This window comes from Balaenoptera physalus (assembly GCF_965194825.1).
Source record: "Balaenoptera physalus genome assembly, chromosome: 13".
In the NCBI taxonomy this organism is placed as follows: Eukaryota; Metazoa; Chordata; class Mammalia; order Artiodactyla; family Balaenopteridae; genus Balaenoptera; species Balaenoptera physalus.
In genome coordinates, this window is record NC_138892.1 from 4437774 (window position 1) to 4462799 (window position 25026).

The window sequence follows — 25026 nt, forward strand, 5'->3', positions numbered from 1 at the left end:
AACTTCGGTTGCTAAGAAACATCGCAGGGCTCGCCCGTGTTCTCGCTTTCCTCTCGCGAGACAGCACGAGGCCCTTCCCGCGCTTTTCTGGCCGGCGTGTGAGAACGCGGCTGAGGAGCGGAGGGCGCAGCCATGGGTCGTTTGGAGCTGCTGTTTGTGGAGAACTTCAAGTCGTGGCGGGGCCGCCAGGTCATAGGCCCCTTCAGGAGGTTCACCTGCATCATTGGCCCCAACGGCTCCGGTAACTTGGAACCTAGAACGCCCCCGCGCGCCGCGGTCGTCCGGGCCTCTTCCCCCCTGAGGGGACGTGAGGGTGGCCTCGCGGCCTGGACTCGGGCTCGACCCTTGCTGTCCACCCCGGGGACGGGGGATGGGGTGGGAGGCGACCCTCAGACTCCTCCCAGGGCGGGTTGGAGGTGGCAGGGAGCCGCTGCTCGCCGTCCACCCTAGGCTGACCCTCGCCCTCTGCCCCGGACCCCCGACCCTCGGACGGCACCCCCAGGGGCCTGCGCCTCGCCCTCTGCCCCGGACCCCCGACCCTCGGACGGCACCCCCAGGGGCCTGCGCCTCGCCCTCTGCCCCGGACCCACGACCCTCGGACGGCACCCCCAGGGGCCTGTGCCTCGCCCTCTGCGCCGGACCCACGACCCTCGGACGGCACCCCCAGGGGCCTGCGCCTCGCCCTCTGCCCCGGACCCCCGACCCTCGGACGGCACCCCCAGGGGCCTGCACCTCGCCCTCTGCCCCGGACCCACGACCCTCGGACGGCACCCCCAGGGGCCTGCGCCTCGCCCTCTGCCCCGGATCCCCGACCCTCGGACGGCACCCCCAGGGGCCTGCGCCTCGCCCTCTGCGCCGGACCCCCGGCCCTCGGACGGCACCCCCAGGGGCCTGCGCCTCGCCCTCTGCGCCGGACCCCCGGCCCTCGGACAACACCGCAGGCCAGACCCCCGCCCTACCCCCCACCCGAGAGGTTCCACCCTGGACCCTCCTCTCTTCCCCCCGCCCCGCTCCCCTCCCCCACCCCCCCGTGGGCTTCTTCTGCCCTCCGCTTTGGTCACCTCTCCTCTCCATCCCCTTCCCTTTCCCATCCAAAAAGATTAAGTGGGAGCGAGATCGGGAGGAAGTCATTGGTTCCAAGGAGCCCGAACAACCATTTGGATCCAAGGAAGCTTCGCAGGAATATTGTGAAAATGGCCGCGTTTGTTGAACTTATTCCTGAGTTCCTGGCCCCGCTCTTTTTGTTTAATCCTCACAAATGGGTATGATCCCCATTTTACAGTGGAGGACACTGAGGTTCAGAGGGGCCAGATGACTTTCCAAGGTTGCCCAGTAAGTGGCAGAGTCTGGACTGGAGTTGGGGCCTGGCCAGGCTCCCTTTGGCTCCGTGATGGGAAACAGTGGGGTGATGAGCAGAGCAGGTGGAGTGGGGCCTCAAAGGATAGTGACCTGGAGAGTCTTCTGAAATCTGGAGTCTCCGGTTTGGCTCTCTTAGCCCAGCTTTCCTTTCTTAGCCTCAGTAAATCAATTTATTTGACAGACGTGAATAGGACACTTGAATGTGTGCTTTCCTGCACACCAAATCTGGAATATAATTATTGTGGAACTGTTGTGAAATTTCTGTTGCCTTATAAAAACAGCTGCTGTTGAAGGTTTTTTGCACGTAGTATATGCGAAAGAATACCTGAGCTTAGATGCATTCACATATTTGAAGATTTCCTTGCCTCTTCTGTGTAATATATTTCCTCATTTTCACTTTATTCTGTTATCAGAAAACATTGAAAAAATAATTACTGGAATCACTCCTGCACTGTTACCCTAACTAATCTTCTCCACTCTTTTATCGGGAAGTTGCTGAGCCCACCACCAGGGAATTTTCACCTTTTAACTGGTGATTATGTGAAGGGTTGCTCAGTTACATTTTGCAACTCCAAACAGTGCAATACTCGGAATGAGTATCTGCGTGACGTCTTGAACATCATTTAGTCCACTTGAACTACATGCCCGTTACCATTCAAGATCCTGTGAAAGTGGTGCTTTGAACTTGTGTAACCTAGTGCCAAACGAGTTTCAAAATAATATTATTTCTTTTCCTAATTTAGAAATACTTTTTGTGATTAACAACATATCTTAACGTGATTGTGAAAATGCCTTTACAAATCCTCTTGCCCTCCCTAGATCCACATGCCCTGGAAGCTCAGCTCCCCTCTAGAGAATCACTGGTATCCTAGAGACTATGCTTAGAACCGGGTAAAGCCAGTTGTGGATCATTTCAGCAGTGTCTTCAATACCATCTCTCCACAACAGAAATTTCTGGTTTACTTGTTTTTGAATTTTGCCTAAAGTGTTCACATTCTTTTTGCTATATGAAGGCCCAAACTCAATATAGTACTTATCCATGACCGATTTAATGGGTGATATTCTATTTTTGTTCATTTGAACACTTGTTGGTAGATCATCATTTTTTTAAATCTTACAGAATTACTGGCACATTCAGATAGAATTTGTTAAGCCAATTGATAATTTCCCATCATGCTCATTTCCTGTTATAGTTTAATTTAGTTAGTCATACTTTTTGTAATAATTTTCTATTGTCACCACCTGCCAAAACTTGACATGTTCTCATTTGTTTGTTTTTATCTATTTATTTTTTAATTTTTTTACTTTTTCAATTTTTTGGCCACGCCGCATGGCACGTGGGATCTTAGTTTCCCAACCAGGGATCAAACCCGCACCCCCTGCTTTGGAAGCATGGAGTCTTAACCACTGGACCACCAGGGAAGTCCCTTGTTTGTTTTCAATAAAATCTAATTTGGGGCTTTTTATGGGTAGCAGAAATTTTTTATTTTTAATTTTACATTCGTGTTTTCCACTCAGATGCAGCAAATGGTTGTTGCCTATATATAATGTTAGGAGCAGAAGAAGATGTGTAGATTAAGACAGCTCCTGCTCTGAAGGTATAGGGAGTATAAGAAAATGACACACTAATTGAAATAGAAAGCCAGATAACACTGTTTATGAAACTTTAAACACGAAAAATACAACATCTGATTTGGGGAGTTTTGGACAGGAAGAGGTGAAGATTAGGAAAGCTTTTCTAGAGGAGTTGGCATTTGAGCTGGGCTCAAAGCATAAAGAGTATTTTTCCAGGGGTTTGTGAAAGTCTATTTGTGGGGCAGTTAATAGTCCAAATTGGCCAGAATATAGTGCATATGTAGGGAAGTGGTGGGATATAATGGAATTCTGTTGGATAAGTCCTTGCCAGAGTGAAGAGTTTATATTTAACTTTCTGGAAAGAAAAGTTAGACTTTGAAGGATTTTTATCAGTGAACTACCACGAGGGTGCCTGAGTCTGTCTAAGGCCATCCTCTCCACTTGTGCTTTGGATCCTGTCCCCTCCTTAGTTCTTTGCTTTTGTAATTATTATCTTTCTCTCTTGGATTGTATCTTTCTCCCTTATTGGATAATTTTCATTGGCATAAATACATACATGCCTTATGAACACTCTCAGGACATTGAGGATCAGTGGATGTGTGAAAAGCAAGTATAGTACAATGTTAATTATAGAATTTAGTGGTAAATATATGGATTTTTACTGTGAAATTCTTTCAACTTTCTTGTATGTTTGAAAATTTTATAATGAAATGCTTGGGGGGAAATCCCTTGAACCTCACCGTTTCCTTAGGCTATTGCCCCATTTTTTTTTTTTTTAATCAGTACAGCAAAACTCTTTGAAACCATTGTCTGTAGTTCCATTCTCTTCTCAGCCCCCTTGATTCAGTTCTCAGCCTCAAAGTCTACTGAAATGACACTTATCTAGGTCACTATTGTGCTATATCTTATAAAAGACAGCGGTTAGTTCCTTCTCCTCATCCTGTTTGACATTTCAGCAGTATTTCATTCATTTAAAAATAATTGAGTGCCTACTATATGCCATGCACTGTTCTAGGTTGTTGGGGATTCATCAGTGAACATGATATAAAAATTCCTGCCTGTATAGAACTGACATTCAAGTGCAAAGAGACAGACAACAAACTAAATATGAAAAGTATATAGAATATTAAAGTGTTAAGTTTTAAAGAGAAACAAGGGAGGAGAATAGGAAATGCTGGGGGTGTTTTTTAAAGAAGTTGGTCATGGGAAGGCCTTGCTGTCAAGGGGGCAAGGTAGACCACATTTCATCTCTCCCTCCTTTCCCCAGGTGGTCTTATCCAGTCCCATCCTTAAGCTACTGACTTTCCAAATTATATTTCCAGCCTATAATATTTAGCATTTAGTTTCCTATTTCCAGTAGCCATCTAAAACAATATAATCAGGAAGAGTAGTTAATTTCCTCTCCCCCACCACTACCAAACAACAAACCTGTTCGTTCTTAGGTCTTTACCAGCTCAGTAAAGGGCACAATTTACTCATTTATTCAGACAGAAAGCCAGAGTAATTCTTTTCTTTTTTTTTAATTTTTTATTTATTTATTTATGGCTGTGTTGGGTCTTCGTTTCTGTGCAAGGGCTTTCTCCATTTGTGGCAAGTGGGGGCCACTCTTCATCGCGGTGCGCGGGCCTCTCAGTATCGCGGCCTCTCTTGTTGCAGAGCACAGGCTCCAGACGCGCAGGCTCAGTAGTTGTGGCTCACGGGCCCAGTTGCTCCGCGGCATGTGGGATCTTCCCAGACCAGGGCTCGAACCCGTGTCCCCTGCATTGGCAGGCAGATTCTCAACCACTGTGCCACCAGGGAAGCCCCAGAGTAATTCTTGATTCCTCCTTTTACCTTCTACACCCCACTTTCCTCATCCAGTCGTCTATAAATCCTAATGACTCTACCTCTGAAATGCATCCTGAATCCAATTGTTTCTTGCCACTCTTCACTATTACAGTTGAAGCTGCTAGAGCTCTCATTTGGACTATCGCTATAATCTCCTAACAGGTCCTTCTGCTTCCTTTTTTGTCTCTGTGCAGTGCATTCTCACTGCACTTGGAGTAAAATCCATATTTCTTACCATGATCCACAAAGCCCTTTATAACCTGACCCGTGTATGTTTCTCTTCTCAAATATTCTCTTCCTACACATTTACTGTTCTCTGGTCAGAATTGCTTTTTTAGCTTTCCTTACACAGACCAAGCTCATTGCTATTTCTGGGTTTTAGCATTTTCTGTTCCTTGGACTTAGAATGCCTTTCTCACAGGGTTTCATATGGCTGCTACCTTAATAAATTCTCCATCATCCTTGATAAATTCTCCCTGTCACAGCCAATACATTACCCATCATTCCAATCCTGCCTCCTTAATAACCTTGTCCTCTTCCCTCTGTTGCCACTGCTATCACTTTATTTCACACTCTCATCATTTCTTCCTTGGATTAATGCAGTCACCTTTTAGCTAAGTTCCCAACCTCTGGTCTTACCCTACTTTAATCCATGTGGCACACTGCTGCCACAGTAATCTTCATTTGTTCCTGCAAGAAAGAAGATTCATTTTATTTTTTTGAGGAGAAGGCATTTGACAAAATTCAATATCCATTTCCATCAATAGTTTTTTCCAGATGGGGTGATTTTTCAGGTGATTTTTAAAATACTTTTTTGTTTTCCAAAACCCTACATTGAATGGTTTACTGTTATAATCAGGAAAAAAAATGTTAGTTTTAAAAACCATTTTAGATAATCCAGAATGGCAGCTGAATTCTTAAAAATAATATTGTATTATCACAAAAGCACTATATATGAATTGTAAAAAATTAGATAATAAACGAGTAAAAAAGTAAAAACGTATTCCCACAATCCAGAGAGTACTATTGTAATACCTTAGGACATGTCCATGTAGATCTTTTTCCGTGCAAACTTTTTTTTTTTTTTAATGAAAATGAGGTTATACAATACATACCGTTGTCTAACTCACTCTTTTCAGACAATTATCCTCACCTTTCTTTCTTAGTGCATTTCATCTGATGCACAGCTCACATTCACATTTCCTCAGTTTACTCCATAGTGTTCTTTGACCAAACCATTTTCCATCCCAGAATCACATATTGCATCTGATTGTTATATCCCTTAGATCTCTATTAATTTAGCATAGTTCTTTTTTTTATTTATAACAGACTCATTGAAAAGGTTGAAAACGTTTTTCCATAGAATGTTTAGATGTGTCTGATTGCTTCCTTATGATGTAGTTTAGTTTGTTCCTCTATCCCCTCTATTTTTTTGAACTGGAAGATGTCTAGAAAGTTGATGGTTTCAAATTGAAGATTTTTGGCTAGACTTCATTTTAGGTGCTGTTGTATACTTCACATTACCTTATATCACATAATATCTGGTGATGCTAAGATTGACCCCTGGATTAGGGTGGTGACAGTGATCTCTCCATTATACAGTTAGCTGTAACCTTTCTCTCTAGCCTAGTGTTCTAGTGTTACTTTGGCATTATACAAATATTCTCTATCAACCATTTACCCGAATGGTTTTAAGGCCAATTAATAATCTTGCCTGAGTCAGTATTTCATTCAGGTTTGCAAAACCAGGTTTTTCTAATCCTGTCATGCTTTCTATATTCATTGGATGATATTCCCCTATTTAAAAAAAAAGTTTTACTTCATTAATTGGGGTTATTTGATTAACATAAAATGCAGTTTGCACTGTAAAATCAGAATAAATGCGTGCCCCTTTTAGTTAGTATTTTCAAAGAAAAGAGTTTTAATAGGGCAAATAGTGAAAGTGAGTTTTTCTTTTTTTGTTGGTATCATTATGGACACATGGATTTTTTTTCACCTTTTATTTTATTTTTTTTTGAATTTTATTTTATTTATGTTTTTATACAGCAGGTTCTTATTAGTCATCAATTTTATACACATCAGTGTATACATGTCAACCCCAATCGCCCAGTTCATCACACCACCACCCCCACTCCCCCACCGCTTTACCCCCTTGGTGTCCATACGTTTGTTCTCTACATCTGTGTCTCAACTTCTGCCCTGCAAACCGGTTCATCTGTACCATTTTTCTAGGTTCCACATATATGCGTTAATATACGATATTTGTTTTTCTCTTTCTGACTTACTTCACTCAGTATGACAGTCTCTAGATCCATCCACGTCTCAACAAGTTTCCCAATTTCGTTCCTTTTTATGGGTGAGTAATATTCCATTGTGTATATGTACCACATCTTCTTTATCCATTCGTCTGTTGATGGGCATTTAGGTTGCTTCCATGACCTGGCTGTTGTAAATAGTGCTGCAATGAACATTGGGGTGCGTGTGTCTTTTTGAATTATGGTTTTCTCTGGGTATATGCCCAGTGGTGGGATTGCTGGATCATATGGTAATTGTATTTTTAGTTTTTTAAGGAACCTCCATACTGTTCTCCATAGTGGCTGTATCAATTTACATTCCCACCAACAGTGCAAGAGGGTTCCCTTTTCTCCACACCCTCTCCAGCATTTGTTGTTTGTAGATTTTCTGATGATGCCCATTCTAACTGGTGTGAGGTGATACCTCATTGTAGTTTTGATTTGTATTTCTCTAATAATTAGTGATGTTGAGCAGCTTTTCATGTGCTTCTTGGCCATCTGTATGTCTTCGTTGGAGAAATGTCTATTTAGGTCTTCTGCCCATTTTTGGATTGGGTTGTTTGTTTTTTTAATATGGAGCTGCATGAGCTGTTTATATATTTTGGAGATTAATCCTTTGTCCGTGGATTCGTTTGCAAATATTTTCTCCCATTCTGAGGGTTGTCTTTTCATCTTGTTTATGGTTTCCTTCGCTGTGCAAAAGCTTTTAAGTTTCATTAGGTCCCATTTGTTTATTTTTGTTTTTATTTCCATTACTCTAGGAGGTGGATCAAAAAAGATCTTGCTGTGATTTATGTCAAAGAGTGTTCTTCCTATGTTTTCCTCTAAGAGTTTTATAGTGTCTGGTCTTATATTTAGGTCTCTAATCCCTTTTTTTAAATAATTAATTAATTAATTTTTTTGGCTCTGTTGGGTCTTCGTTTCTGTGAGAGGGCTTTCTCTAGTTGCGGCAAGCGGGGGCCACTCTTCATCGCGGTGTGCGGGCCTCTCACTGTCGCAGCCTCTCGTTGCAGAGCACAGGCTCCAGACGCACAGGCTCAGTAGTTGTGGCTCACGGGCCCAGTTGCTCCGCGGCATGTGGGATCTTCCCAGACCAGGGCTCGAACCCGTGTCCCCTGCATTGGCAGGCAGATTCTCAACCACTGCGCCACCAGGGAAGCCCTCTAATCCCTTTTGAGTTTATTTTTGTGTATGGTGTTAGGGAGTGTTCTAATTTCCTTCTTTTACATGTAGCTGTCCAGTTTTCCCAGCACCACTTATTGAACGGACTGTCTTTTCTCCATTGTATATCCTTGCCTCCTTTGTCACAGATTAGTTGACCATAGGTGCGTGGGTTTATCTCTGGGCTTTCTATCTTGTTCCATTGATCTATGTTTCTGTTTTTGTGCCAGTACCATACTGTCTTGATTACTATAGCTTTGTATAGTATAGTTTGAAGTCAGGGAGTCTGATTCCTCCAGCTCCGTTTTTTTTTCCCTCAAGACTGCTTTGGCTATTCGGGGTCTTTTGTGTCTCCATACGAATTTTAAGATTTTTTTGTTCTAGTTCTGTAAAAAATGCCATTGGTAATTTGATAGGGATTGCATTGAATCTGTAGATTGCTTTGGGTAGTATAGTCATTTTCACAATATTGATTCTTCCAATCCAAGAACATGGTATATCTCTCCATCTGTTGGTATCATCTTTAATTTCTTTCATCAGTGTCTTATAGTTTTCTGCGTACAGGTCTTTTGTCTCCCTAGGTAGGTTTATTCGTAGGTATTTTATTCTTTTTGTTGCAATGGTAAATGGGAGTGTTTCCTTAATTTCTCTTTCAGATTTTTCATCATTAGTGTATAGGGATGCAAGAGATTTCTGTGCATTACTTTTGTATCCTGCAACTTTACCAAATTCATTGATTAGCTCTAGTAGTTTTCTGGTGGCATCTTTAGGATTTTCTATGTATAGTATCATGTCATCTGCAAACAGTGACAGTTTTACTTCTTCTTTTCCAGTTTGTATTCCTTTTATTTCTTTTTCTTCTCTGATTGCCGTGGCTAGGAGTTCCAAAACTATATTGAATAATAGTGGTGAGACTAGTCATCCTTGTCTTGTTCCTGATCTTAGAGGAAATGCTTTCAGTTTTTCACCATTGAGAATGACGTTTGCTGTGGGTTTGTGGTATATGGCCTTTATTATGTTGAGGTAGGTTCCCTCTCTGCCCACTTTCTGGAGAGTTTTTATCATAAATGGGTGTTGAATTTTGTCAAAAGCTTTTTCTGCATCTATTGAGATGATCATATGGTTTTTATTCTTCAATTTGTTAATATGGTGTATCACATTGATTGATTTGCGTATATTGAAGAATCCTTGCATCCCTGGGATAAATCCCACTTGATCATGGTGGATGATCCTTTTAATGTGCTGTTGGATTCTGTTTGCTAGTATTTTGTTGAGGATTTTTGCATCTATATTCATCAGTGATATTGGTCTGTAATTTTCTTTTTTTGTAGTATCTTTGTCTGGTTTAGGTATCAGGGTGATGGTGGCCTCATAGAATGAGTTTGGGAGTGTTCCTTCCTCTGCAATTTTTTGGAAGAGTTTGAGAAGGATGGGTGTTAGCTCTTCTCTAAATGTTTGATAGAATTCACCTGTGAAGCCATCTGGTCCTGGAATTTTGTTTGTTGGAAGATTTTTAATCACAGTTTCAATTTCATTACTTGTGATTGGTCTGTTCATATTTTCTGTTTCTTCCTGGTTCACTCTTGGAAGGTTATACCTTTCTAAGAATTTGTCCATTTCTTCCAGGTTGTCCATTTTATCGGCATAAAGTTGCTTGCAGTAGTCTCTTAGGATGCTTTGTATTTCTGCAGTGTCTGTTGTAACTTCTCCTTTTTCATTTCTGATTTTATTGATTTGAGTCCTCTCCCTCTTTTTCTTGATGAGTCTGTCTAATGGTTTATCAGTTTTGTTTATCTTCTCAAAGAACCAGCTTTTAGTTTCATTCGTCTTTGCTATTGTTTTCTTTGTTTCTATTTCATTTATTTCTGCTCTGATCTTTAAGATTTCTTTCCTTCTGCTAACTTTGGGTTTTGTTTGTTCTTCTTTCTCTGGTTCCTTTAGGTGTAAGGTTAGATTGTTTATTTGAGATTTTTCTTGTTTCTTTAGGTAGGCTTGTATAGCTATAAACTTCCCTCTTAGAACTGCTTTTGCTGCATCCCATAGATTTTGAATCGTCATGTTTTCATTGTCATTTGTCTCTAGGTATTTTTTGATTTCCTCCATGATTTCTTCAGTGATCTCTTGGTTATTTAGTAACGTATTGTTTAGCCTCCATGTGTTTGTGTTTTTTATGTTTTTTTCCCTGTAATTCATTTCTAATCTCATAGCGTTGTGGTCAGAAAAGATGCTTGGTATGATTTCAGTTTTCTTAAATTTACTGAGGCTTGATTTGTGACCCAAGATGTGATCTATCCTGGAGAATGTTCTGTGCGCATTTGAGAAGAAAGTGTAATCTGCTGTTTTTGGATGGGATGTGCTATAAATATCAATTAAATCTATCTGGTCTATTGTGTCATTTAAAACTTCTGTTTCCTTATTTATTTTCATTTTGGATGATCTGTCCATTGGTGTAAGTGAGGTTTTAAAGTCCCCTACTATTATTGTGTTGCTGTCGATTTCCTCTTTTATAGCTGTTAGCAGTTGCCTTATGTTTTGAGGTGCTCCTATGTTGGGTGCATATATATTTATAATTGTTATATCTTCTTCTTGGATTGATCCCTTGATCATTATGTAGTGTCCTTCCTTGTCTCTTGTAACATTCTTTATTTTAAAGTCTATTTTATCTGATATGAGTATTGCTACTCCAGCTTTCTTTTGATTTTCATTTGCATGGAATATCTTTTTCCATCCCCTCACTTTCAGTCTGTATGTGTCCCTAGGTCTGAAATGGGTCTCTTGTAGACAGCATATATATGGGTCTTGTTTTTGTATCCATTCAGCAAGCCTGTGTCTTTTGGTTGGAGCGTTTAATCCATTCACGTTTAAGGTAATTATCGATATGTATGTTCCTATGACCATTTTCTTAATTGTTTTGGGTTTGTTTTTGTAGGTCCTTTTCTTCTCTTGTGTTTCCCACTTAGAGAAGTTCCTTTAGCATTTGTTGTAGAGCTGGTTTGGTGGTGCTGAATTCTCTTAGCTTTTGCTTGTCTGTAAAGCTTTTGATTTCTCCATCGAATCTGAATGAGATCCTTGCCGGGTAGAGTAATCTTGGTTGTAGTTTCTTCCCTTTCATCACTTTAAATATATCATGCCACTCCCTTCTGGCTGGTAGAGTTTCTGCTGAGAAATCAGCTGTTAACCTTATGGGAGTTCCCTTGTATGTTATTTGTCGTATTTCCCTTGCTGCTTTCAGTAATTTTTCTTTGTCTTTAATTTTTGCTATAATTTTTGCCAATTTGATTACTATGTGTCTCAGCATGTTTCTCCTTGGGTTTATCCTGCCTGGGACTCTCTGTGCTTCCTGGACTTGGGTGGCTATTTCCTTTCCCATGTTAGGGAAGTTTTCAACTATAATCTCTTCAAATATTTTCTCTGGTCCTTTCTCTCTTCTCCTTCTGGGACCCTACAGTGCAAATGTTGTTGCGTTTAATGTTGTCCCAGAGGTCTCTTAGGCTGTCTTCATTTCTTTTCATTCTTTTTTCTTTATTCTGTTCCGTGGCAATGAATTCCACCATTCTGTCTTCCAGGTCACTTATCCGTTCTTCTGCCTCAGTTATTCTGCTATTGATTCCTTCTAGTGTAGTTTTCGTTTCAGTTATTGTATTGTTCACCTCTGTTTGTTTGTTCTTTAATTCTTCTAGGTCTTTGTTAAACATTTCTTGCATCTTCCCGATCTTTGCCTCCATTCTTTTTCCGAGGTCCTGGATCACCTTCACTATCATTATTCTGAATTCTTTTTCTGGAAGGTTGCCTATCTCCACTTCATTTAGTTGTTTTTCTGGAGTTTTATCTTGTTCCTTCATCTGGTACATAGCCCTCTGCCTTTTCATCTTGTCTATCTTTCTGTGAATGTGGTTTTTGTTCCACAGGCTGCAGGATTGTAGTTCTTCTTGCTCCTGCTGTCTTCACCTTTCTTTTAAATCCTATTATTTTTCTCTCTGGTCATCTATGCAACATTCCATTTCTGAGTCTAGAGCAGGGGTCAGCAAACTTTTTCTGAACTTGGCACAGCTTAATCAGGCATTGAAGAACTTCCCAAGCCATCCTCCCTTTCTTGCTGCCTGCTCAGCTGAAGACACTCATTTTGCTTCACAGATGTATTAGCTTCTGTCCTACTCTTGAGCAAGGAGAAGCAGAGAAAACTGAGCAGCTCACAAGGTGGATACTGTTAAAAAAGAAAAAATAAAAAGGACACCTGGATTTTCATTGGTACAGTGTGGTTTTTTTTTTTATAAATTTATTTATTTATTTTTAGCTGTGTTGGGTCTTCATTGCTGTGCGTGGGCTTTCTCTAGTTGTGGTGAGCGGGGGCTACTGTTTGTTGTGGTGTGCAAGCTTCTCATTGTCGTGGCTTCTCTTGTTGCTGAGCACGGACTCTAGGCATGCAGGCTTCAGTAGTTGTGGCACGTGGGCTCAGTAGTTGTGGCTCATGGGCTCTAGACCTCAGGCTCAGTAGTTGTGGCTCATGGGCTTCGTTGCTCCGCAGCATGTGGGATCTTCCCGGGCCAGGGCTTGAACCCGTGTCCTTTGCATTGGCAGGCAGATTCTTAACCACTGCGCCACCAGGGAAGCCCGGTTCAGTGTGTTTTAATCCACCAAAATCATTCTTTTTGATGCTCAGATTTTCATAACTTTAATCAGTGGGAACTCCTTCAAGCTGCCTCCTGTGTCCTTTGGTCATTACCTCATTAATATTTGAAAGCTTCCTTGCTTTCTAACATAAGATGTCCCAGTTTTCAGGCTTATCTTCGGTTTTCTCTGCCTCAGACTTGGAATTAGCCACTTCTCCAATGATTTCTGCGTTTGTTTAGAAGGTAAGGTATTAAAGACTGCCATCTGGGAACTAGAATATTCAGTGCATTTGGGTAACAGTGGCTCTGGGTCATTTCAGAGGATGGGGCTAGAAAATGCGTAAAGTGCTTTTTTCAGATTTGTTCTTTTTTTTTTTTTAATAACAGCTTTATTGGAATGTCATTTGCATATCATAAAATTCATCCTTTTAAAGTGTACACTTCAGTGATGTTTAGTATATTCATAGAGTTGTATAACCATCATCACTATCTAATTCTAGAACATTTTCATTACCCCAAAGAGAAACCTTGTACCCATTAGTAATCACTCACCATTATCTCCTCTCCACCCAGTCCCTGGCAACCACTAATCTACTTTCTGTCGCTATGGATTTGCCTGTTCTGGACATTTCGTATAAATGGAATCGTACAATATGTGGCCCTTTGTGTCTGGCTTTACATTCCCATTGTCAATGAATAAGGGTTCAGATTTCTCCACATCTTCACCAGCAGTTGTTTTTGTTTGTCTTGTTTCTTTTAGCCATCCTAGTTGATGCGAAGTGGTATTTCATTGTAGTTTTGATTTGCTTTTTCCTAATGACTAATATGATTTTGAACATCTTTTCATGTTACAGTAATTTTTAAAATTTGAGTTCATGCTGATATTTTGCCATTCACTTTTTTTAAATAATTAATTAATTAATTAATTAAGCTGCGTTGGGTCTTTGTTGCTGTGCACGGGCTTTCTCTAGTTCTGGCAAGCAGGGGCTACTCTTCGTTGTGGTGCGCGGGCTTCTCATTGCGGTGGCTTCTCTTGTTGCAGAGCACGGGCTCTAGGCACGAGGGCCCAGTAGTTGTGGCTTGTGGGCTCTAGAGCACAGGCTCAGTAGTTGTGGTGCACGGGCTTAGTTGCTCCGCGACACGTGGGATCTTCCCGGAGCAGGGCTTGAACCCGTGTCCCCTGCATTGGCAGGTGGATTCTTAACCACTGCACCACCAGGGAAGTCCCTCCATTCACTTTTAACTGTGTTTTCACTGTTCCTTGATTTTTGTCATTGTAAATATTTTTTCTTACTCTGAAAATCTTATTTCCTAACATGACTAATATAATTACTTATTTGCTTTAACTTAAAATATAAAGAAAACTGTCTTAAACTACCAATACCAATAACATTATAAATGATAAAGCAACTGAAGGAAATTTAAAATTCCTTTGTACTTCTTTTTGGTTCTTAGAATCGATCCCACTAAGAATGTACAGTCAGAATTCTGTGATCTGAAGTCCGTTGAAATAAATCATTTCTCAGTATGCCTATGTTACCAATTTAATATTCAGTTAAGTTTACTTGTTTCTGATTGTTTTCATTTATGGGATTTTTTAAATTTAGATTTTTTTTTAAAAATCAGGAATGCATATACATACTTTAAAGGTCAAAACTCTATGGAAAAGTATACACAGAGAAATCTTGCTTCTACCCCTGCTCCCTGTATCTGTCAGGGTCCCAACAGGAAACAAGTGGCACACTCAAATTAGGACAGTTTTAGGAAGATTTATTTACAAAGGGACTAATTACAAAGGTGTGGGAGGGCTGTAGAGGAATCCCAAGGAATAGAGGGATCACACAGCTAGCAGCAGTGGAGCTGCTGCCACCCCAAGGCTGAGAGAGGAAGGAACCTAGAAGGAACTTCAAAAAGCCAGTGACATTCTGTTGAAGGGCACAGCAAGTCAGAAGCCACCTTACAGAGAGGAAAATAGGGAAGTAAATACCCTGACCTCACTCTTTTCCCTTCTTCCCTCCTGCCAGGGCTCTCCATTGGCCAAATCCAACTAGAAGCTCAAAGGCATGAGAGCTTGTGGATAAAGGCAGAAGCAGTGTGAGGCAAACAGAAGGGGTCCAACTCAGTTTCTGTGTCCTGCTCTTCTTCACCTTCTATACATAACCATTAATTTCTTGATTATCCTTCAGTGTTTCTTTTTGCAAATGCTAGCAAATATGTGTGTATTGTTATTCCCAACCCTGCACTTTTTCTTTAAGTAAAAGTTCGTATTTAGTTTTTTGCTATATATGCTGTTACGTAATTTTCTTTTTTCATTTCCCACTTCCTCTTCTGTTCTCTTGTTGCTGTGTAATTCTCCATTGTGTGGCTGTTACATAATTATTTCAAGTGGTCCTTTAATTTTTGGACACCTAAGTTGTTTCCAATCTACTTCTGTTAGAAATGACTTATAATTGTATAATTGTGTATTTGCCATTGTGTAGTTTTGCACATGTATCAGGGAGATAGATTTCCAGAAGTGGTATTGCTGGTTCAAAAGCTAAGTGAAGTTATAATTTAGTTAGCTATTGCCAAATTACCCCCCATAGTGGTTGTATCATTTTGTACTCCCAACAGTAATTTAATGAGAGGTCCTGTTTAAGAATATGTTTTCAAAATTTTGGATTTTTGCCAGTCTAGTAAGTGAGAAATGGTAGTCAAAACAGTTTTAATTTACATTTCTCTTATTATGACTGAGCTCAAATGTCTTTTCGTATGGTTAAGGGCCTTTTGTATTTCTGTTTCTCTGAATTGCCGTTTTATGTTCTTTGCCCATTTTTCTGGTGGGTTGTTGTCTCAGAAATCCTTATAAAATGTATGTGAAAACGTCACTGCTATTCCTAAAATCCTTCATGGCTTCACATAATCTTCAGCATGAAGTTTAGTTCTCTCTTATCATTTCCAACCTTGTAAGCTTTGCTCCACCTCTATATCATTAGTTACCCTTTTCTCACTGGAATGGTACCTTGCTTTCCCATTTGTACCAATGATCAAGCTATCCTCTTTTCCTGGCATGGTTATGTTTACCTTCAGCACTGCCTCCCCAAACTTCTACTTACTCTTTAAAACTTAGCCCAGAATTACCTCCTGCAGAGTCTACTCAGAGTCTCCAGTAGTTAGTGCTTCTCTTAAGTGCTTCATAGTTCTTTGTGTTAATTTTATCTTAGAACTTACTATAGTAAGTTATAATTTCCTCCTTTTAGTGGGAAGAGTATAGATTTTGGAATCAGACGCCTAACCCCAAAACATGATTTGTTTGACTTTGAGCCTCTGCTTTTTTACTTCTGAAATGCAAATTAAATACCTATCTCATAGGATTATTGCAAAGACTGAATAAAGTAATAGATGTGGAGTGTCTGGCACAAAATGGGGTCCAATAAAAATTGATCATATTTCCCACTGTAAGTACCTTAGGGGAAAATCCTACATACTGTTTCTTTTTAGCTTGAGTACTTAGGAGAATGCCTGATTAATAGGTATTCCATAAATGTTTGTAGAATGAATGAATTTGAAGAGGCAAGAGAGTGAAGGTTGAGTCCAGCTAGGAGGTTCTTGGAAGTAAGGAGTACTTGAATAACTAGAAGGATGGTAAAGAAGGAGCAGATTGGAAGAGATATGCAGAGCTGAAATCAAAAAGGAACTTACCAGCTGTTGGTAAGAGGGCAGATGAGTGGCAAATATTGAGGTTTTGAGATGGGAGAGTGATACTGTAATTTTTATATCTTGTGAATATTTGGTTCATCTTCATCAAGTGATGATAGTCTAAAAGGTAACTCTTCCAGAGTTATTATTTTCCTGATGTTAGTTTTGAATTATTTATAGCAGAGGTTCCTGCTCTGACTATTACAAAACTTAACTTGGTTCATTAATTCGTTCATTTTTGCCAACAGGCGGTTGTTAAGCTAGGCACTTAACAAATGTTTCCTGACCATGCTATCTGAAGTTACCTCTCCCAGTTACGCTCTATTTCATCACTCAGTTTGTTTCCTCATGATACTTATAATATATAATTTTTTTTCTTTATTGTTTGACTTTCTTAATAGATTATAACATTCGTTAGACAGAGTTGTATCTCTCTTGTTCTTTTACTGTATCCTTATGACCTAGCACACAAAAGAATTAATGTAATGAATGAATTTGGATGGGGAAGTGTTTATTTTAGGCAGACTTTCAATAAGGATTGACCAAAACCAGTTTCTGTTTAATTCTGTTACTGTCAGACTTAATAATTCAGTTAATGTTCGTTTGGTCCTATATACATAACCATCTTACAATAGCTTTCAATCTGCAGATTATCAATTAACCCAGAAAAGCCATGTTTCATACCTGTTAGTTAACTGAGACTTAGTTAAATACATTTGCAGCATTTTTAACCACTTCTAGTTCTTTTTAGAAAGATCATTAACTTCTAAAACTAAGCCATATTTCCAGTGATTGGCAGTATTCTCTTGTTTATGTTTCTTTCCCTGCTTTTGGCACTAGAAATTTAAATTGCTTGTGGATATGAGGGAACGAATGTGAAGAAGAAAGAAAATTAAGTACAGATGGTAGTAGCTGAAATGACATTGCACCTTGGAAATTGTCTTAAACTATCGGCTCATGGTTGGAGAACAGTTTGCCATTTGAGTTGGGAGTCCCTAAGACTACCCCCAGTTTCAGTGATTCACTAGGAGGACTCCCAGGACTGAGCATATAGTTGTACCCAGGACTGTTACTCATAACAGCGAAAGGAAACAAAGCAAACTCAGCAAAGGGAAAAGGCACATGAGGAACTCTGAGGAAACCAGGTGCAAGGTTCCATGAATCCTCCCCCAGTGGAGTCACACAGGACAGGCTTAAGACCTCCAGCAACAAGTTGTGACAACACATGTGAGATGTTGTTTACCAAAGAACCTCATTAAAGACTCAACCCCCAGGGTTTTTACTGGGAAATGGTCACATAAGCACCTCTGCCTAGCACATACCAAAATTCCAGACTCCTAGAAAAAAAGCAAGTATTCAGCATAAATCATATTGTTTATATAAACAGTTTAGGCACAGTGAGACATTCTTATCAGAAAGTGGTGGAAACCCTCACAGAATCCAAATCCCAATCCCACGATGCCAGCTAACCTTGTAAGCAGGACTTTCAGCGGATAGCAAGCTTGGACATGCTATGTAACTTTTCTGCACTACCAACACATACCAATCATAAATATTCTAGCAACCCTAGTCTAGCCTTTGGGAAAATCCTGGAGGTAGCCATTTTTTAAAAATATGTGACACTTAAAATTTATAAAGTGGGGATAACTGAAATTCAGAGAAGTTAAATGATTTGCCATGGTATAATACTTAATAGTGGGAGAGAGCTGGGGCTTAGATCCATGTATAGATCCTTACATTTAGATAACTTAATACTCTACCATAGCTGCATAGAAACCAGTTATCTACATAAAATTGTTCCGTCACATGCATTTTGAATATAGAAAAGACAGTACTATTTAGATATGTGTATTGGCCCTTGGTAGCCTGGTTTCTTTAGCTCTGGGCAAGGTTTTTTATCATTAAGAATAACTTTTTCTCTCTTTCCTTCTCCAGGAAAATCTAATGTAATGGATGCACTTAGTTTTGTAATGGGAGAAAAAATAGCTAATTTAAGAGTGAAAAATATTCAAGAACTTATTCATGGAGCACATATTGGAAAACCTGTTTCTTCTTCTGCAACTGTAAAAATGGTATACGTGGAAGAAAGTGGAGAAGAGAAAACATTTGCAAGGACTATCCGAGGTATTTTTTTTTATCTTGAGTAGCAAGTAATAGAACCTGTTTGATTCTACACCGGACTTTTCTTTAAGCAGACATATTTATTCAAATTCCCCTACTGTCAAGTAGCATTTTTCTCCCTAGTTATTCGGTTAAAATGAAGGAGGGAGTCTACCTCAAAGACAGTGATGTCATAAAAGTCCTTCCTGAGGTTCTTTGTTTATGTTTATATGGTTTTCCTAGTGATAAACTAACTAAATGCATATTTTTGGTTTGTTTAGAAAGTTTTTCCTACCACCAAAAAGCAAATTGTGTGAAATATTTGACTTTGTGTTTTGTTATGATTTATTCATGAATCCCTGTATTTCCTGAGTAAACAAGATTGAGAGTTATGTATATATATATTTTCTATTTATGCTGGGAGTTTACAGAGCCTCTGTAAGTAGACGTTTCTTGGTTTTGTTTTTTGTTGTTTTCAATCTGCCACTACAACATGGTTCTAATGTTCTAATGTATACTCTTATTAACTTTCCTCAACTTCAATCACAGATAATTTTAGAAATACTTATTATTATGTACATATACCTTAGTGCATAATTTAAGTATTTCACCACTTTATCACCTAGATATTTTCATTGGTTAGTTTTTCACTTTCTTGGAGTTTTTTATCAAAAGTCTCCATCTCAGTCAGAGTCCCTAGCTTACTCTATTTACTTAATAAACCATCATAAATTTATTTTTTCCCATCTTTATTGAGGTATAATTGACAAATAAAAATTGTATATGTTTAAATTGTATAACTTGATGTTTTAATATACATTGTGAAATAATTGCCACAATCAAGCTAATTAACATATGTGTCACCTCACACGGTTACTATTTTCTGTGTGTGTGTGAACACTTAAGATCTACCCTCCTAGCAAATTTGAACTATACTATACAGTATTGTTAACCATAGTCACATTGCTATACCTAGATCTCCAGAACTTACTCATCTTGCATAAGTGAAACTTTGTACCCCTTGACCCACATCTCCCCATTTCCCCCTCCCCCAAGCCCCTGGCAACCACCATTCTACTCTCTGCTTCTATGAGTTTAACTGTTTTAGATTCCACATATAGATATCATTCAGTACTTGTCTTTCTGTATGTGGCTTATTTCACTACAATAATGTCCTCCAGGTTCATCCATGATGTCACAAATGGCAGGATTTCCTTCTTTTTTAAGGCTGAATAATATTCCTACATTTTCTGTATCCAGCCATCCATTGAAAGACATTTAGGTTGTTTCCATATCTTAGTTACTGTGAATAATGTTGCAGTGAACATAGGAGTGCAGATAACTCTTCAAGGTACAGATTTCATTTTTTTTGTATATATGCTCAGAAGTGGGATTGCTGGCTCATAAGGTAGTTCTATTTTTAATTCTCTTAGGAATCTTCATACTGTTTTCCATAGTGACTGTACCAATTTATATTCCCACCAGCAATATTCAAGGGTTCCCTTTTCTTCACATCCTACCAACACTTGTCTTTTGTCTTTTTGATTCTAATAGGTGTGAGGTGATACCTCATTTTGGTTTTGATTTGCATTTTGCTGGTGATTCCTACTATTGAGCACCCTTTAATATACCTGTTTGCCATCTGTATGTCATCTTTTGAGAAATACCTATTCAGGTTCTTTGCCCGTTTTTAAATTGGGTTATTTGTTTTTTTGCTGTTGAGTTATATGAATTCCTTATTCATTTTGGATATTAACCGCTATCAGATATGTGGTTCCAGAATATTTTCTCCCATTCTGTAGGTTACCTTTTGCACTCTGTTGTTTGATTCCCTTGCTGTGTAGAAGCTTTTCAGTTTGATACAATTCCACTTGTCTATTTTTGCTTTTGTTGCTTGTGCTTTTGGTATCATATCCAAAAAAATCGTTGCCCAGAGCAATGTCAGGAAGCTTTTTCCCTGTGTTTTCTTTCAGTAGTTTCATAGTTTCAGGTATTACATTTAAGTCTTTAATCCATTTTGAGTTAATTTTTGTGTATGGTGTCCATTTTGTATAAGGGTCCAATTTTATTCTTCTGCATGTGAATATCCAGTTTTCCCAACACTATTTATTGAAGAGACTGTCTTTTCCACATTGTGTGTTCTTGGCACCTTTGTTGAAGATCAGTTAACTATAGATGCTTAGATTTCTTTCTGGACTCTCTGTTCTGTTCCATTGTTCTGTATGTTTTTATGACAGTACCACACTGCTTTTGATTACTGTAGCTATGTAATGTAACTTCAGATCAGGAAGTGTGATGCCTCCAGCCTTGTTCTTCTTCCCAGCTCATCTGTCTTAGTCCATTTGGGCTATTATAATAAGATACCACAGACTTCATAGCTTGTAAACTATAGAAAGTTATTTCTCGCAGTTCTGGGGACTAAAAGTGCAAGCTTAGGGTGCCAGCATGGTTGGATGAAGGCTCTCTTCTGTGCAGACTTTTCATTGTATCCTCACATGTGGATGGGACTAGGGAGCCTTGTAGGATCTTTTTATAAGGACACTAATACCATTCATGAGGGCTCCACTGTCATGACCTAATCACCTCCCAAAGGCCTCACCTTCTAACAACATGACCTTTGGGGTTAGGATTTCATCATATGAATTCAGTGGGGACACAAACATTCAGACCATTACACCATCCTATTTAAAATTGCAATGCCTCTTTCTCCTACACAGAGACTACCACACCCCCTTCCACCTCTACTTTACTCCTTAGCACTTAACACTTCCTCGCATGATAGTCATTTTACTTACATATCTCATTTTTGTCTGTCTCCATTATGAGGATATAAGCTCCTTGAGGTCAGACGTCTGTTATGTTCACCACTGTAGAGCACTCCTTGGCATGTAGTAGACACTCAATATTTGTTGACTGATTAAATGCATTTATTAACATGTATATTATTGCATAACTGGCTATTTCAGTAAGAAAAAAATTTTATTAAGCTTTCAATAGTTGTTGATATATGTCTGGTATTTATACTTCCTGTAACAGCCTTTATTCTTTTATTTTAGGGGGATGCTCAGAATATTATTTTGATGATAGTCCTGTGAGTCGTTCTGCTTATATCACAGAGTTAGAAAAGATAGGCATAATAGTCAAAGCACGGAACTGTCTAGTTTTTCAGGTAAGTAGCTTGTAGTATTCTATTTTATTCATGATTTTGAAAATATATCATTATATTTTATATGTTGGTGTGCTTAACAATTTTTAACAGGGAACTGTGGAGTCAATTTCAGTGAAAAAACCCAAAGAAAGAACGCAGTTTTTTGAGGAAATCAGCACTTCAAGAGCGCTTATAGGAGAATATGAGGAAAAGAAAAGAAAGTTACAGAAAGCTGAAGAAGATGCACAGTTTAATTTTAATAAGAAAAAAAATGTAGCTGCAGAGCGTAAACATGCAAAATTAGAGAAGGAAGAGGTAAGGTGTCATGATGTAACCAATTAAGTGTTGGATACAAAAACTTTGTGTTAGAATTTTAAGTATTGGTGTGGGGTTACTAAAAAGATGCTTTTAATAACATAAGACAAAGTCCAATATTCATCAAAGATAAACTTTTTGATGTATTTTCCACTCTTCGGGTTTTTTTCTCCCAAATAGGCAGGACAACCTGCACTGCAAAGATGTCTGATTTTCCCAACTAAAATTAAACTTGAGGGATTTATATCTTATATTGCAGAGGCTCTCAAACTTTTGGATCTTGTCCTCTTATACTTTAAAAATTATTGAGGACCCCAAAGAGTTTCTGTTCATGTGGGTTGTATCTATTTATATATATTGTATTTAAAATTAAAACTGAGACATTTTAAAAATATATTTTAATGATTAGTGTAAAAATAACAATAATAAACTCATTTCATATTAAAATAAGTAACATATTTTTATGAAAAATAAGAGTTTTCTAAAACCAAATAATTAGAAGAGTGGTATTGTTTTACCTTTTTATAATCTCCTTAATATCTGGCTTAATAGAAGACAGACGAATACTCATATCTGCTTCTGTATTAAATCTTATTTGTGCTAAGACCTAGCGGCTTTACCCTCCATTGGCTTTTACAGCATCAGTGCAGATGTCAACACAGTGAAAAAGGCAAATAAAATCTGAGTATTATTATGAAAATAGTTTTGACCTCAGGGGCTCCGTGAAGGAGTAAAACTGTAAAACTCTAGGAGGCCATAGCCACACTTTGTGAATGCCATTCTGTGGTAGTTCTTTTTTTTTTTTTTTTTTTTTTAAATTAATTAATTAATTTTTTGGCTGCGTTGGGTCTTCGTTGCTGCGCACAGGCTTTCTCTAGTTGTGGCGAGCGGGGGCTACTCTGCGTTGCAGTGCGCAGGCTTCTCTTGCTGCAGGGCAAGGGCTCTAGGTGCGCGGGCTTCAATAGTTGTGGCTCGTGGGCTTAGTTGCCCTGCGGCATGTGGGGTCTTCCTGGACCAGGGCTCAAACCCGTGTCCCCTGCATTAGCAGGCGGATTCCCAACCACTGCGCCACCAGGGAAGTCCCTCTGTGTTAGTTCTTGGTGCCCTTCACAATGTCTAATGTAGTGCCTTGTATATTGTTGATAACTGTTTGCCTTTAGAGTAATCTTTTTCAAATACAAATCAGATTCTGTCTTTGTCTTGCATAAAACCTCTTCCAGAGCAGTGCTTCCCACTGCACTGAGAATCTAGTCTCCCTTTCCAGCCTGCTGATCTGCCCCTTGTTCACCTCTGAAGCTTTAACTTCCTCTACTCTCCTACCACACTGACCTTTATTATTTATTGGAAGCACCATGCTCCCTTCTATCCTGGAGCTTTTGCTATTTCCTCTCCCTAGATAGTTGTACGCCTGATTTTTACATGGCTGGTACTCTCATTCAAGTTTTCATAAAAAAGCCATGTACTCAGGCAGGCATTTGCTGTCCACGCCCCCAATCTAAATTAGCATCCCTTCCCTGGTACTATTGCATTACTCTATTTTGTTTCTTTTGTAGCATTTTTTTTTTTAAAGATTTATTATTTATTTATTTATTTTGGCTGCGCCGGGTCTTAATTGTGGCATGCAGGGTCTTTTTTTTTGAGTTGTGGCATGTGGACTTCTTAGTTGCGGCATGCATGCAGAATCTAGTTCCCCGACCAGAGATCGAACCTGGGCCCCCTGCATTGGGAGCACAGAGTCTTACCCACTGGACCACCAGGGAAGTCCCTATTTTGTAGCATATTTTGCTGTATGAAATTATCTTGTGTATTATTTGTTTGCTTATTTAATCTCTGACTCCTCTTCTTCCCTCCCTGCCCCATTAAAATAACTAGATTATAAACTTACAAGAGCAGAGACTGTTTCAGTCTTGTTTTCTACTATATTTCCAGTACATAGAAGAGGGCTTGGCACACAATAGGCAGTTAATAAATATTTGAAGAAATAAATGAAAAGTGGATGTGTTCCTTATTAGTGATGTTTCTCTGTTTTCTTCACATTTTTGTATGTATGTGTATGTCCTTGGTTTTGTCAGAAAGGGGTGGTGTTAAGTGAAAGTCAAACTATGGTATGCATAATATGCTCAAACAGCTTACAGCAGTGTGGAATTGCAGACCTTTAAACATTGTAAGGGCGGTTAGAGTAGTCCACCTTCCCACTTATTTTTTACAACATCCTGGCAGATGGCCGTTTACCCATTACTTGGAATATTTCATTGATTAAGAGCTTTCCTCTTCAGGCAGCACTTTCCTTTATTTCTTTATTAATAGCACAAATACTAAAGAAATTCTTCCATCTCACATATAATTTAGAACTTTAAAATAGTCCTATTAGTTCTATTCCTAGAAAAAATTACATCCTATAGAAGGAATTTTACCTGGAATCATTGAATTTAAAGTCTCTAGGGACCTTAAAAGTCATATAACTTCCTTCAGTTTACAAATGAGGAAGTTGATGTCAGACATGCTTGCCAAACTCTGAGGTCAAGACAAAAATGGGACAGGACTCGGTTAGTGGGTGGCCCTTCATGGTTCTTACCACCATACCACTGAGTGCACGAATATAAAATCCTTTACTGGGCTTCCCTGGTGGCACAGCGGTTAAGAATCCGCCTGCCAGTGCAGGGGACATGGGTTCGTGTCCTGGTCCAGGAAGATCCCACGTGCCACGGAGCAACTAGGCCCGTGCGCCACAACTACTGAGCCTGCTTTCTAGAGCCCGTGAGCCTCAACTACTGAAGCCCGCATGCCTAGAGCCTGTGCTCCACAACAAGAGAAGCCACCGAGATGAGAAGCCCGTGCACCACAACAAAGACCCAACTCAGCCAAAAATAAATAAAGAAATTTTAGAAAATAAATAAATAAAATCCTTTACTGGTTTATTGTAGAAGCATATGCAGAAGCCTTCTCCAAACAATGGTAC

At 39.3% G+C, this 25026-nt stretch overlaps 1 protein-coding gene across 1 annotated transcript in view; it reads left to right on the forward strand.

Moving 5' to 3' along the window:
• Positions 1-132: 132 nt before the first annotated feature.
• The window catches only part of SMC1B (structural maintenance of chromosomes 1B), a gene marked incomplete at its 5' end in the record, with an annotated part of 88401 nt that continues 63507 nt past the window's right edge, over positions 133-25026 (forward strand). The window contains 4 exons of the mRNA XM_082421634.1: positions 133-241; positions 18440-18628; positions 21661-21773; positions 21864-22067. Of these exons, the coding sequence (XP_082277760.1) occupies positions 133-241; positions 18440-18628; positions 21661-21773; positions 21864-22067 (615 nt within the window). The remainder of the gene's footprint in view (positions 242-18439; positions 18629-21660; positions 21774-21863; positions 22068-25026) is intronic.